The sequence below is a fragment of the Gigantopelta aegis genome, chromosome 10 (genome assembly GCF_016097555.1).
Source record: "Gigantopelta aegis isolate Gae_Host chromosome 10, Gae_host_genome, whole genome shotgun sequence".
Classification (NCBI taxonomy): Eukaryota; Metazoa; Mollusca; class Gastropoda; order Neomphalida; family Peltospiridae; genus Gigantopelta; species Gigantopelta aegis.
In genome coordinates, this window is record NC_054708.1 from 51,032,890 (window position 1) to 51,046,926 (window position 14,037).

General features: G+C 34.2%; 1 protein-coding gene across 1 annotated transcript in view; it reads right to left on the reverse strand.

Moving 5' to 3' along the window:
- Positions 1-559: 559 nt before the first annotated feature.
- The window catches only part of LOC121382725 (ornithine aminotransferase, mitochondrial-like), a 31,818-nt gene continuing 18,340 nt past the window's right edge, over positions 560-14,037 (reverse strand). Inside the window, exons 4-9 of the mRNA XM_041512279.1 lie at positions 13,717-13,940; positions 10,587-10,759; positions 9,108-9,186; positions 7,526-7,639; positions 6,560-6,698; positions 560-5,996 (exon numbers count right to left, since the gene is read on the reverse strand). Of these exons, the coding sequence (XP_041368213.1) occupies positions 5,833-5,996; positions 6,560-6,698; positions 7,526-7,639; positions 9,108-9,186; positions 10,587-10,759; positions 13,717-13,940 (893 nt within the window). The 3' untranslated portion in view covers positions 560-5,832. The remainder of the gene's footprint in view (positions 5,997-6,559; positions 6,699-7,525; positions 7,640-9,107; positions 9,187-10,586; positions 10,760-13,716; positions 13,941-14,037) is intronic.

Sequence of the window (14,037 nt, forward strand, 5' to 3'; positions counted from 1 at the left end):
CTTGACCCACCCCCCACCCCCAAATGTTTTTTTAAAAATTTACATTCAAATAATTTAAATTACAAACATGTATTACTATTTTATAAATTGATATTACTGCAAAATATTGAAAAAGAACAGAATACTAGTTTAAAATGAATATATGTGGAATTATTGGCTACTGTATTGCATGTATTATTTATTACAAATATATGGAAAAACAGTGAAACATGGCACTTGCAACTTTGAGAATGGACCTTTAAGATGTTCTTTACTAACAGACTCCTTTGAACAAGTAAAATTGTACATTAAATACATTTTTTTTGTTTAGAATATCAGTGCCTGTACATTCTGTTTTTAATCATAGTAATGTTTGTAATAGCTCAAATGTCATTTTATTTTCCAACATATAATTTGTTTACATACAAGAAATCCAGTTTGGGCTAGTACAAAAACCAGGAAGACCAGAAACACATTTATAATTAACCCCCCCCCCCCCCCCCCCCCCCCCCCCCCAAAAAAAACACAAAAAAAAACACCAAACAAACCCCACAACAAGAATACAACAACAAAAACAATCTAAACCAGAAAAGTATTTTTAATATGCTATTTTAATGATTATAAAGGTTGTTTTAGTATGGGTTTGAAAGAGGTTAGTTGCAATGACAGCACATTGCGGAAAGTCTCTTCACAGGATGGAAATGTTTCATTTAATGAGGCACTCAACACATTTTATTGACGGTTATATCTCTTCACAGATATACTTGAAGAGTTCATTTCCAAAACAATGTAATTTATCCATTTATGTCATTTTGAGAGAAAAAAACATGATTTTACTGCACCATGAAAACTTGCCTATCACATGAAGCAAAGTCTTAAGTTCCTGTTCAATCAGGGCTTCTAGATTATGGTAGCCCCACTCCCATGGCTAGTGATATTCAATGTTGGGCTAGTAAATAACTACTATTGCCATGCCAGACAGAGCTTCTAGATTATGGTAGCCCCACTCCCAAGGCTAGTGTTATTCAATGTTGGGGCTAGTAAATAACTACTATTGCCATGCCCGACGGCTAGTGATAGTTTTTTGTCATATGTTGCAGTTAAGTCTATTTTGTAAATATCAATATCCTGAGCCCACTCCAACCCCCAGTGTTAGTGTTTTTAGGCTCTACATGTATCTCCCTCTACAGGTGACATATCTGACTATTACTATTATTTAGTAAGATTGTATTAACTTAAAGTAAAGAAAGGCTTGTAAATGTTTTAAATCACTGATCACATTGCTAGTGGATTTAAAACAAATTCTAGAAGTCCCGTGTTCAATGGGCATAAATCACATTTGATGGGACACTTTATTGTTGAGCTGTACTAACATCAGCCCCAAGTTCAGCCAGCAAACGTTTCGCTAACGTTCGCGAACTGTTTGATTGGTTCTCAATATGGCCATTTGGTTCACCGTAAAGCGCATAAACCAGTCCAGCGAACGTTTTTCTGCTCGGTCTGGCTGAACGCAGATCAGTATACCTTCACTACACTACTAGTTCCAACATTTTGAAACTGGTGTATATCGGGTTTCAGAAATGAACTCTTCACTTGTAAAAGTATGTAGATGTTTAACTGAACAAGTTTTGTAGTTAACAACCTGATTTTAGAAAACAGAAACACCAGACCAATAATAAGCAACATAATAATGTTTAAATAAACAGTATGCAAGCTATTGTAAATATTTAAATGTTATGCTGGCTTGGACAAGTGCATAATAAGACTAAAACTAAGAGTTTGTTCAAGAAAATATACAAACCATAACACATACAAACTGCTTTATAACTTGTTGATTGTACTCACAAAGTGTCGTTCCTTATATAGCATGTATATAAATATTCATAATTTAATTGTATAAGCCCTGTGTAAATGTTTCCAAAAAACTGTAATGTTAAGTGACCAATTTACTTCAGTAAAGTTGAACTAAACTGTTCAATATATATAAATATTCAATATATATATATATATATATATATAATATATATATATATATAAATATTCAGAACTGAAGTGCAGTGATATTGCCTTAAATGAGACAGTTACATACAATTACTTTTTGGCTATAAATCTGATGCTAAAATCTGGTTATCCAATATCCTAGAGGACACTGTTTTATTGTGTCTATATAAATCTTTGGCTGATGGTATTAATATGACTAGGTGTGCCAACAAAGACGGCATTACCTGTAAAAGAAAAACATAGATCTCTCCATTGCTTTAAGGCAAATAATGGAACTGACATGTATCAAACTATTTTCTCATCCCCAGAAGACAACCGTTTCTTCTATTATACAGTGAAACCCCTCTAAACTGGACACCCTCAGGACCAAGTAAAATGTCTGGTTTTAAGAGGTATCTGGTTTAGTGGGGTTATTCTCTTGACTGATGCTCGGTTTTGAGGGAATTTCAGTTTACAGAGGGTCCGGTTTTGAGAGGTTTCGATGTAGTATGTTTAATACTGACAAATCTGTGCAAGCATGCATGTTTCCCTCACTCCTTGAGAATACAGGAACAAAGTATCATAATTATAATTTTGTTGGCAATGATCTTAGGAAGGCAAAAATCTGTATAGCTTGTATCATACATGAAATTCAAAATAAAACTATAACTTAGGTTGTTCACAGTGAGGATATGTAGACTGTCGTAAAGCATTATCAACTGTAAACATTGTTTGATTTTAGCAGCAACTGCACAGCATACAATCATTACATATCAAAACCATTTGTAAACTTCATTATAGGAGGATACCAAAAAACCCCCACTAAAAGTGTTAGAACTAAACACGCACTTATAATGAATATAAACTAAAAAGATAAAAGACAATATATGCACCAAATACCTATTTTAGAAGTGTACAGAAAAATAATATTATTATATACTTGTAAGCATGAGTATATGAACAAACACAACTAGTTGTGATAACAGAGATTCTACTAAAACTGGCAAAAACAGTCCTGACTTCCCAAAAATCTTGCATGCCCAAACCCATCATTACTGTATTCCATTTTTGTCCAGATTATACATTTTAATATCTTTTGTTAAAAATTACTTAATTATTGTCAATGTTAATTAATCTTCCAAAAGAATAAAAAGATTGAAAAATAGCCCTAGAAAATTTGTTTTGATCAAATATAGTGGTCCATTTTTATTCCAATAATAAAAACAAAAACAAAAAAACAGCTATGAATTTTTTACTGACAAAAATATTGTTTACAAATTTCAAGGATTATTATTGCCAGCAGGAATTGTTAAAAAAACTTCAGTATTCAGAATCAAATATAAAAATATTCCTAGAAGGCAAAATTTAATAACATTTTAAAATATCCACGCTCTTGGGCAAGTGTACAGAATTAAATTATTAGAAATTTACATTTACCTAACTGGAAAACATTCAGCATAGCTGTGCAAAATGAGATTTAAAAAAAAAAAAAAAAAAAAAGAAGCAAAAAAAAAGGGTAAGATTTTCTATAGTACTCAGTCACATTTACCATCATCAGATACAGGCAAAATAAAAATATCCTCTGGTAATGATTATAATGATTTTATAATCCACAGCAATCAAATAAACAAACAAAAAATAGTTTATTTAAAACAAAACCCCAAAAAACCCCAACAACAACAACTAATGAATCCAGGTGTGAAAAACCCCCACCCCAAAAAACCCAACTAAAACTTTGGTATTACTGGTATAAATATCACGAGCCAATTTCACAAAACATCACAAAACATCGTAAATTTACGTCTGCGACTAGCAGTTATACCGACCATACATTTACACGTGTTTAGCATCTATTTCACACAGAACGTTACATCATTACGGAAGATGGAGCATTTTAAGGACAAAAGAAAATGAAATATGTGTGTTTTAAACTATATCTGATTTATTGTTAGTAGTAACAAGAACTGTGGTTTAGATGTAGATTTACGTTTACGTGCAAAAAAAGGCGTACGATGTTTTGTGAAATTAGTCCCGGACTACGGACGTAAGAGTAAAATTCTGTACCTCATATCAGTTAACAAGAAAAGACAATTACATCAAATGATGAAAGATACATGTAGGAATGACCAATGGACGGATCATTCAATAAATGTTTAGAAGAGTATTGCTAGAACCTAATATCAGCAACATAGCATGACTAGGTTGTTCACCAATTGAGATTCATTTAATTCACAACTTGGTGAAATGAGATTCATTTCTATTTATATCTAGTTACGGTTCAAGTATGCTGTCCTGAAAACACAGCTTCGCTAAGTTGATGAAATGAGATTCATTTCTATTTATATCTACTTAAGGTTCAAGTATGCTGTCCTGAAAATACAGCTTCGCCAAGTTGATGAAAGGAGATTCATTTCTATTTAGATCTACTTAAGGTTCAAGAAAGTATGCTGTCCTAAAAACACAGCTTCGCTAAGCTGATAAGACAAGATTCATTTTTATTTATATCTGCTTAAGGTTCAAACACGCTATCCTGGGCACACATTTCAGCCATGTGAGCTGTCTGCCCAGGACAGCGGTTAATGGTTAGGTCAGGTCTTCTTAGTACCAACCTTAAGGTTGATGGCTTAACCATTACGTCACTAAGAAGTGTCTTAATACGATAATGAGACCCAGCATTCAAATACTATTATTATAGTAACAATACTGAAAAATAGTTCTACATTCACTATGCCAATATAATAACAAACAATGACCTATTCATAACTACACCAACAAAGGGAACAGTTTGCATAAATTTATCCAATCAATTAAGATCATCTATCTGTAGCTACTTCCATTACTAAACAATCCAATCAAATGAGAGCATCTATATGTAGCTACTTTTAATGATACAAAAGAATAGCCTACCTAAATTCAAAAAGTAAGTGCCTGGTTGTCACAATTTTTAACAAACATGATTTAATGTCATTCAAGTTATAGCCACACAATTAAGGCTTATATAAATCTGGACTAGCCTAAAGTATGACTGAAATAAATGTTAAACTTGACGCTGGCAATTGTCTTGTATCAGTTCAACTTTACAACTGATTTTTATCAATTATATTTTACAACTGATTTTTATCAATTATATTTTACAATATATACATATATATGGGTTTTTTATGTGTTATTTAAACAGATTAAACTTCTTCCCTTAAAAGATTAGAGAAATACCATACACAGTTTGGCCTTAAATAAGACATGCAGCAAACATTTAATCATATAACAGAACTGTGCATATAACATTTTGCATATTTTTACAAGTACTACAGCAAAGGAATGATATGCTAATGAGATGAGATCAGCTTATTAATAACTGACTTAGGTCTTCAGTCTAAGATAGACAAGCTTTAACATTTGCTGGATTTAAGTATGCCAATCAATTACTAAATTGGAGGTTTAAACTAACTGCAGATAAAACAGTCAACTGACAGCATGGTCAACTCAGAGCTTCAAGCTCTACTGACAAAGCAGCAAGGCCAACTGGCATATTGCTTTAAGGTGTACAGCAGGTTTCAAGGTCAACTGTTAGCAGTTTCAAGGTCAACTGACATGTTTCAAGGTCAACTGACAGCATGTTTCAAGGTAACTGCCAGTAGTTTCAAGGTCAATTTACAACAGTTCTCAAGGTTAACTGAGCAGTTTCAAGGTCAACTGACAGCAGGTATTAAGGTCAACTGACAGCAGGTATTAAGGTCAACTGACAGCAAGTTCAAGGGCATTTGACAGTAAGTATTGAGGTCTATTAGTTAAAGCCAAAGGATGTTTCTTTTGTTTTGATAATTTCCACACATTTATGCATCAGGTCTTCATTGATGACGAGAGATTTTCCTATTACTTGAAGTTTAGAATGCTTTTCTTGATGATTTCTACACATTCCTGCATCTGTTCTTCGGTGATGATGAGAGGTGGTGAAAACCGGATAATATCACCGTGAGTTGGCTTGGCAAGCAGGCCGTTATCCCGCAGTTTGAGACAAACATCCCAAGCATTCCAATCTGAAACAGAAATAAAATACTTCTTTTATGAAAGTACTAATACACTTACTCTCTTTCTTCTCTCTCTCTCTCTCTCGCTCTCTCTCTCGGACACACTCATGTTTACAGTTCAAGACCACTACATCCCTCTGCCCCCCTCACCCCATCTCCGACACACTCATATTATGTTTACAATTCAAGATCACTACACCACCTCCCTCTCTCTCTCTGTCTCTCTCCCTGCCTCTCTGTCTCTCTCCCTTCCTCTCTCTGTCTCTCTCCCTGTCTCTCTCCCTGCCTCTCTCTCTCTCTCTCTCTCTCTCTCTCTCTCTCTCTCTCTCTCTCTGTCTCTCTGTCTCTGTCTCACACACACTCATATTAAGTGTACAGTTCAAGTACACTACACTGATTTCTCTCCGATATATGGATATAAATAAAATATAAACAAGTTCTTGATCAAAACCAGAGCAGGAAGACATTATAGTTGATATTAGTATTGAAATGTAAAGTAGCATAGTTATATGTTACTTTACATTTCAATACTAATATCAACATTATTTTTTTTGGTCTCAGCCTGAACTTACTAGGGTTGATGACAATTGCGTTTAATAATCCTTTTCCACGCACAATGCTCACAACTTCTTTAGGCAATGTTGACAGCTCTTGTCGCATTAATGCACCCATTTTCTCAGAATTCTCGGCCAAATTTTCTTCTTCAAGAACCTACGTTTAAAAAAACAAATCATCTTCACACTAGTAATTCATCTGTTAATTAAATTATTAAAAAAATACAGTAATACAAAGTAACCAATTTGACAAAATACTGTAAGCCTAGTTTTGCATGTAAATGCAAATCCACGACTATAAATCACAATTCATACATGTATGTATGTATGTAGTAAAAATAACAGTTTGAAATATAAATATTTCATTTTCTTTCGTCCTTACACTAATTCATCATCCACATGTAAACATTCAATGGGTGTAACTCCTAGTCTAAAGTAAACTTACGATGTTTTGTGAAATTGGCTTCTGCAAGGTACATGTAAGGTAATCTAATTAAAATTAGCTCCACTATTATATGTGGATCTAACAGCAGCCCATTGGAGCTCATGTCCAGTTGACCTTTCATTCGACCAATCAAAACCTTACATGCAAAACCATGCCAGTGATTTGAAAAGAATTTGAAAACATTCGGGATTATGCCAAGGGTATACGAAATGATTCAGGTGAATTACAAAGTATGCCGGAAACTAATTTCAATATAAAATTTTATATAAAATATAAAGATGGAAACTCTTTACACAGTTATGATCTCACTTTGAAATATTTGGTTTCTATATAGTAAATATTAGTACAGATATTCAGTATCAGAGTATCACCACATTAAACAATCAGAGGATAATGTAAATAGGTAACCAGTTTACAGACAGTTCATAAATTTATACAAGACTATTTATTGCTGATGTCCAGCTTTAGACAGACATATACTAACAGCACACACAAAGATAAAGAAACAGAGATACAGACATGTGGATTATCTATGTTACCTCTAGAGCGGCCACGGCTACTTTAGCTGCGAGAGGATTGCCACCAAAGGTGGATCCATGCTCCCCGGGTTTCATGGTCAACATCACTGGATCATCAGCAAGTACGACAGAAATCTGGACAGAGACAAAACAGCACATCTTAAAACAGTCAAACTCAATCACAAATAGGATCTAATACATGTATATATAAAAATAGGTAAGCACAGTAGCTGAAAATAAAACTTCAATATATTTTAGATTTTGAGAAATATTAAAGTTTCTTTGTTTTGTTTAACAACTCCACTAGAACACATTGATTTATTAATCATCGGCTATTGGATGTCAAACACATGGTCATTTTGACAGTCATAGAGAGGAAACCCGCAACATTTTTCCATTAGTTGCAAGGGATCTTTTATATGCATCATCCCACACAGGATAGCACATACCATGGCCTTTGATATACCAGTCACGGTGCACTGGCTGGAACAAGAAATAGCCCAATGGGCCCAATGATGGGGATCGATCTGAGACACCAGGGTTTCTGCCAGAGGGTAAAATGGGTATGGCGCCATACCCAAATATTTTTGCAGATTCTATATTTTTTGTTAACCGTTTGACAAAATTAATTAATCTTATCATTACTGTATGATTTTCTTAACCCTAACCCTAAACTTAACCCATTTTCTTTCGGGGGGAGATCCCCCATACCCACTGTTGACTGTGGTTGAAATCAATTCCACAGTGCCATACCCAAAAATTTCTTTCTGGCAGAAACACTGGACACATATACGGTAGTATTGATTGTGTTATTTTAGATAAAAACATATATATATTTCTGGAAAACAGAATGGTACTTCTAAAACCATTTATTGAAGAACATGAAACGTAATACCCTGAAGGAAAACCAATTTTCTGGCCCCAGGCCAAGCAGTAAGCTGAGAACGGTGGTTCAGGTCACCACGTGTCAAGACAGTCGACAAAACAGTATTTCGTTATCCACAAAATGTTTTGAAAAAAAATAGCACCGCGTAAATTTTGATTAATTGGGCGTTACTTAAATATAAATTACACAAACACATATCATTGCAACAAGAATAGTGATAATAACAGATAACTCGGCATGATTTAAGAAATAATTGTAAACTTCATAAATGTGTCACAACCTATGAATTATCAGGCCTATAATTCATTGTACAAGTACATGTAACCTGTGCATGGGTTAAGAGGCACTATGCTATATTTCTTATGACTCAAGACCGTTACAGTAATAAGTCTTGCCCATAGGCCTACAGATGACTTATGACACGGATTAGTAAACTGCAGACTAGCAGGAGAGAACATCTGTTTCATGTGAAGCCTCTCTATACTGGACACCCATGGAACTAATTAAAATGTCTGGTTTTAAGAGGTAACTGGTTTAGAGAGGTTGTTATGTACTGATGTTTTAAACAGGGAATACGAAAAACATTTGATTTTGAGGGAATTCCGGTTTACTGAGGGTCCAGTTTTGTGGGCATTCACTGTAAGCCAGTTTCTATGGCCTATAACCACTAGGTAAGTTGATTTGGATCAAAAGAAACATTAAAAAATCCATAATTACCGGCAGGATTCCACCTGACAGTGCCTTGCCGAGAATGACAATGTCGGCCCGCACATTTTCATGGTCAACAGCAAGTCTCCTGAAACAACAAATGTGTTGCTGTAAGTAATCTACCAGATGAGCTATTTCACCAGGACTCATTCTGAAAAGGATTTCTGCTTTGGCCAAGTGTCAAGTCTTTGGAGAATTGTTAAGAGAAAACAGGTAATTTATTAGTCAATGTTTATAAAAATTAGTGATACCTAGAATTTGATCTATAATACTGAAGGATACATAGAACAATTAACCTAGTACCAAAAGTACATCAGTATAAACTGTCTTCGAAATGACACCAAAATTGCCTTTTTTCTACTTAAAACATAAATAAATTTATATTTGGCATAAAAAAAACAACAACCCAACAACATAGATTGTTGACACCCAAACTTTGGTTACATACCCTAATTTTACTGATACATATCCATTTTCAAACAATTTTCAAATGACAGCATACATGTACATTGTACCACATACTATTACTCAATTCTTAGAAGTCAGTCACAATAACAAATAACTTCAAAAGACTGAGTTATTTAAATACTACACCAGTGAAACAAATTCAGCATTTTATGTAAATTTTATAATTAAAAAACCCCTTACTGTTAAACTGGGGTAAATAATATGAAGCAGTTATACATAGTAAGAATACAGCTGTTACAAATAGCAGGGACAGAAGAAATGATTTTATGCTACCTAAAACCCAATCACATGAATACACATAATATTAAATATAAAATATTAAAAAGAAGAAACAACTGATGCCTTATGTAACTATACATAGAAATATATGAAGAGTTCAGGCGCAAAACGCGATACATCCATTTTTCATTTTCAGTAAAAATGGGTTTTTTAATTGGCGTATATCACGTTTTGATAAAAAAAAACGGGATTTACCCAATACAATTTCATAAGGATCAATCACGTTTTGCAGCAAATCAGCGGGCCTACAATTAGCCCTTACTGACATACAATAAGGGCTTTAACTAAAAACTAGGAAGAAAATGGTTTATATCGCGTTTTGCGCCTGAACTCTTCATATGTATTATATAACTGTGCGATTTTGGTTTAAAAAATTTAAGTGTTATAAGGACTCCCTGTTTGCAAATCTTCAGAACCCGCCACCAACCCAGCGAGCCCTGCCATGCGTCTCCAGTAGAACAGAAGATACGCTAAATGTTTTGCATGAAACCATGGAAAAGATCCCTATTCAAGACTGTGGTTTCCCAGGATTTTGAGACATTTTAAAGAATCAATGTAATTTGTACAAATAATGTTTATGAGCCATGAAGGCTCGTATGCTAGCCAAGCTAGAGAGTCCTATGTGATTTTTGCGAGCCTCAGGATCCCGGACTCTCCTCAAAATCGCACAATGATATAATATGCAGCATGAAGCAGTGACAACAAATGTTTCAACATGCTACAGCAAGTGACATGACTTACTTTCCCGTCCTAGCCAGTCCAGTCTGTACCTCATCAACAATCCAAAGCACATTATACTTGGAACAGAGTTCTCTGACCTTCTTCAGATAGCCATCAGAGGGCACCACCACTCCTGCCTCTCCTTGGATTGGTTCAACCATGAATGCACAAGTGTTTGGGTCGCTGAGCACTTTCTGATGGTCAAACAATATTATTATAACATTTATCCTTCAATCAGTATATTGTCAGGATAATATGACTAGATAAATTTCTTTATTATCCCAGCGGTCACTCTAAATGTGGAAAAATATTTTTCATATTTTCTCAGTGGGAAATATTCTGCATTGGTTCAACGAACAATACTATTGGACGATTTGACACTTACAAAACCAATGATCTTGTCGGTACTAAATATGACGTTATCACGATTTGGCAAACACACACAATGACATCACTTAGTGTAAAGACTTTGTGTTTACGGCTCTCTGTTTTCTGTGTTAAATTTGTAATAAAACGTCATTTCAATGTAATTTGTTACATATATATATATATATATATAAACAGAATAAACAGAACTTTGGTTTTTGTAAATTATATAAGAACATGATTAAAATACAAAGTTAAAGCAATACTCAGAACAGTGTGTTTACATTGTCTCTATATAGGCTACATGTACATTTACGTATATCAAAAATAAAATGTTTTTAGAGAAAAATATAGCTAGGTAATAAATAGAATAACAAACTTGGTACCACTTACATTATTAAATTTATGTTCCTCGTGAAATAATATTCATTTTTTACTTGCTAAAGCTTGAGACAAGTGAAAATTGTGTCACTCTGGACATAAATTTGATAATAACTGGTAACTTGTTTATTATCCTCTATTTATTTTTGGTTTCTGACCATGATCTTATGCTTCCAACCCAAAATCAGAAAGTTGTGGAATCACTGCAATATAATGGAACCTTCAGATAACTGCACACATTTACTGAGAAAAATTAATTATTATGTTTCAGTAAATTAATTTGATCATTAGAAAGGAATACTCAAATTATTTTACCAATAGTAACGCGACAATTTATCTTAATTAACAGACATGTATTTTAAATGTATTATTTCATCTTTTCAATGGCACAAGAATTATTGCACCAATAGTAAGTTTCTATCATCACACTGTCCCAAGTTGACAGACTAAGCCCACAGCTAAAAGCTAACGAGAATCAAATCACAAGTGTGTGGCACGGATAGCCACAACAGACCAGCACCTGTTGCGGTTGGAGAGACAAGGACTGGGATGTTGAGGTGGACAGCGAAAGAAGTTGAAAGATAGGAGGAGTTGCCAGATCGGGAAGAAATGAGATGAAATTCAAAGGAGTAAAAGGAAAGGGGAGAGTGGGGGGGGGGGGGGGGGAAAATAAGAACAAAAAGAGAGCTGTGTAACTTTACGATGTTTTGAGGTGCAGCCAAAGCCTACTGTATACAGGATTAACTGACATAAACTGTATGCTTGTGACTAAATTAATGCAGCATTTATATTAGAGGTTTCAACATCTATTGTTTAGAATTAACATTTGGGTGAGAAGAACTGTGTTTTGTGTAACAACACCACTAGAGCACATTGATTAATTAACCATCGGCTATTGGAGGTCAAACATTTAGTCATTCTGACTCATAGTCAGAGGAAATCCGCTACATTTTTCCTAATGCAGCAAGGGATCTTTTTATACGCACTTTCCCACAGACAGGAAAACACATACCACGGCCTTTGTCCAGCTGCGGTGCACTGGTTGGAACAAGAAAAGAAAAAACAATCAGCTGAATGGATCCACCGAGGTGGTTCGATCCTGCAATACAATCACCTCAAGCAAGCACTCAACTGACTCAGCTAAAAATCTCACCCACTTTTTGGTGAGATACAATAAAAAATATCTCAAATAATGTTAACCGAGTATCAATTAAACTGATTGTTCTTTGTTGATCTATTAATTAATATGACAGAAAATATCACATAATCAAAATAGCACTATATAAATTCATGCAAATTCCTCTTACTAATTGTAGTGAATAAAAGAAATGCTACAAACTTTACAGAATGCAGGCACTTATACACGCTTGAGTAGCGTCCAAAGCACAAATCATGTTCAAATATCATTTATAGACTGTACTCTAGCAAAGAGACCCCATGAATTCAACTATGAAACATTAACACTTCTGTGGAAATAAATTATTAAATGGGCATTTACAAATCCATTTGTCAGACTATGGGAGACAACTCCTCAATATAGTTAAAACAGCAAAATCTGTTACCGGTTTAACAGTAATATAAGCACAACACAAATTAATCACTATAATTATAATGGGCAAAATTTCTCCAAATTATGAGAAATTACCATAGATATAATATAGAGTAAATTTATGCATAATATCATGGGAGAAGACACATTTGTGACAGTGTTGCAGGCATGAATAGGACTAAAAAAACAAAAGTCTTGCAAAGTACTAGGCTACTAGATATGAGCTTCTTATTTTTTGTGTAAGCATTTGTTATTAAAGGACAAGAACAGAAACAATTTAGGTAGTGCTAAATTCCAGAATAATTCTGGAAAAAGATCTTGTTTTTATATAAACCTGAATAAGCACAATAATATACATACAAATTATACAATTTCACAATATTATTTAATAGATTGGAGTTTTCTGGTTCTAAAATTCTAACAATCAAGGTTTCTGCCAGTAAGGCTATGGAAGGTAAAATTATTCACCCTAAAATCTTGGAAATTAATGGATATATGTTTACAATTTTTAGACAGATGATAGTAAGAGAACTGCTGTTTAAAATTTGTCAAAGTACATGCTACGTCACTGTGCATGTTTCAGCGCTAAACCTATCATTAGTGACGTCAACCCACTGTCGTTCTGCTAGTTAACGAGTCTACCGCTGCCAAATATCGCAATTGTCGCAAATGAAAAGAATAAGATTGCATAATAAAAAGAATACCCAACTTGTGTCTTGTGATATCATAATTTATCAGCACTCGTTGATAAAAGGATAAAAATCCTCAGCAAGCCTCAGATTTCATACTTTTATCAACTCGTGCTGATAAATTATGATATCACAAGACACTTGAGGAGTGTCCTCTAGGCCTCACCTCCAACTGTTCAACATTGTCATAATCAACAATCGTAAATCCTGGCATGAAGGGTCCATATCCAGTGTAACTTGAGGGTTCAGTGGAGCTGGAGATGGCTGCCAACGTACGCCCCCAGAAGTTACCAGCAGCAAACACAATTTTGGCCTTATTTTCGGGAATCTTTTTCACCTGGTATCCCCATTTCCTGGCTAGTTTGCAAGCAGTTTCACCACCTTCCACTCCTGCATAGAAAATTAAAAATCTGTTTTAATTAATGACAGAAACATAAGACAAAAAAACAAAAACATTTTGATTTTAAATATTTTCTAAAACTCTTCA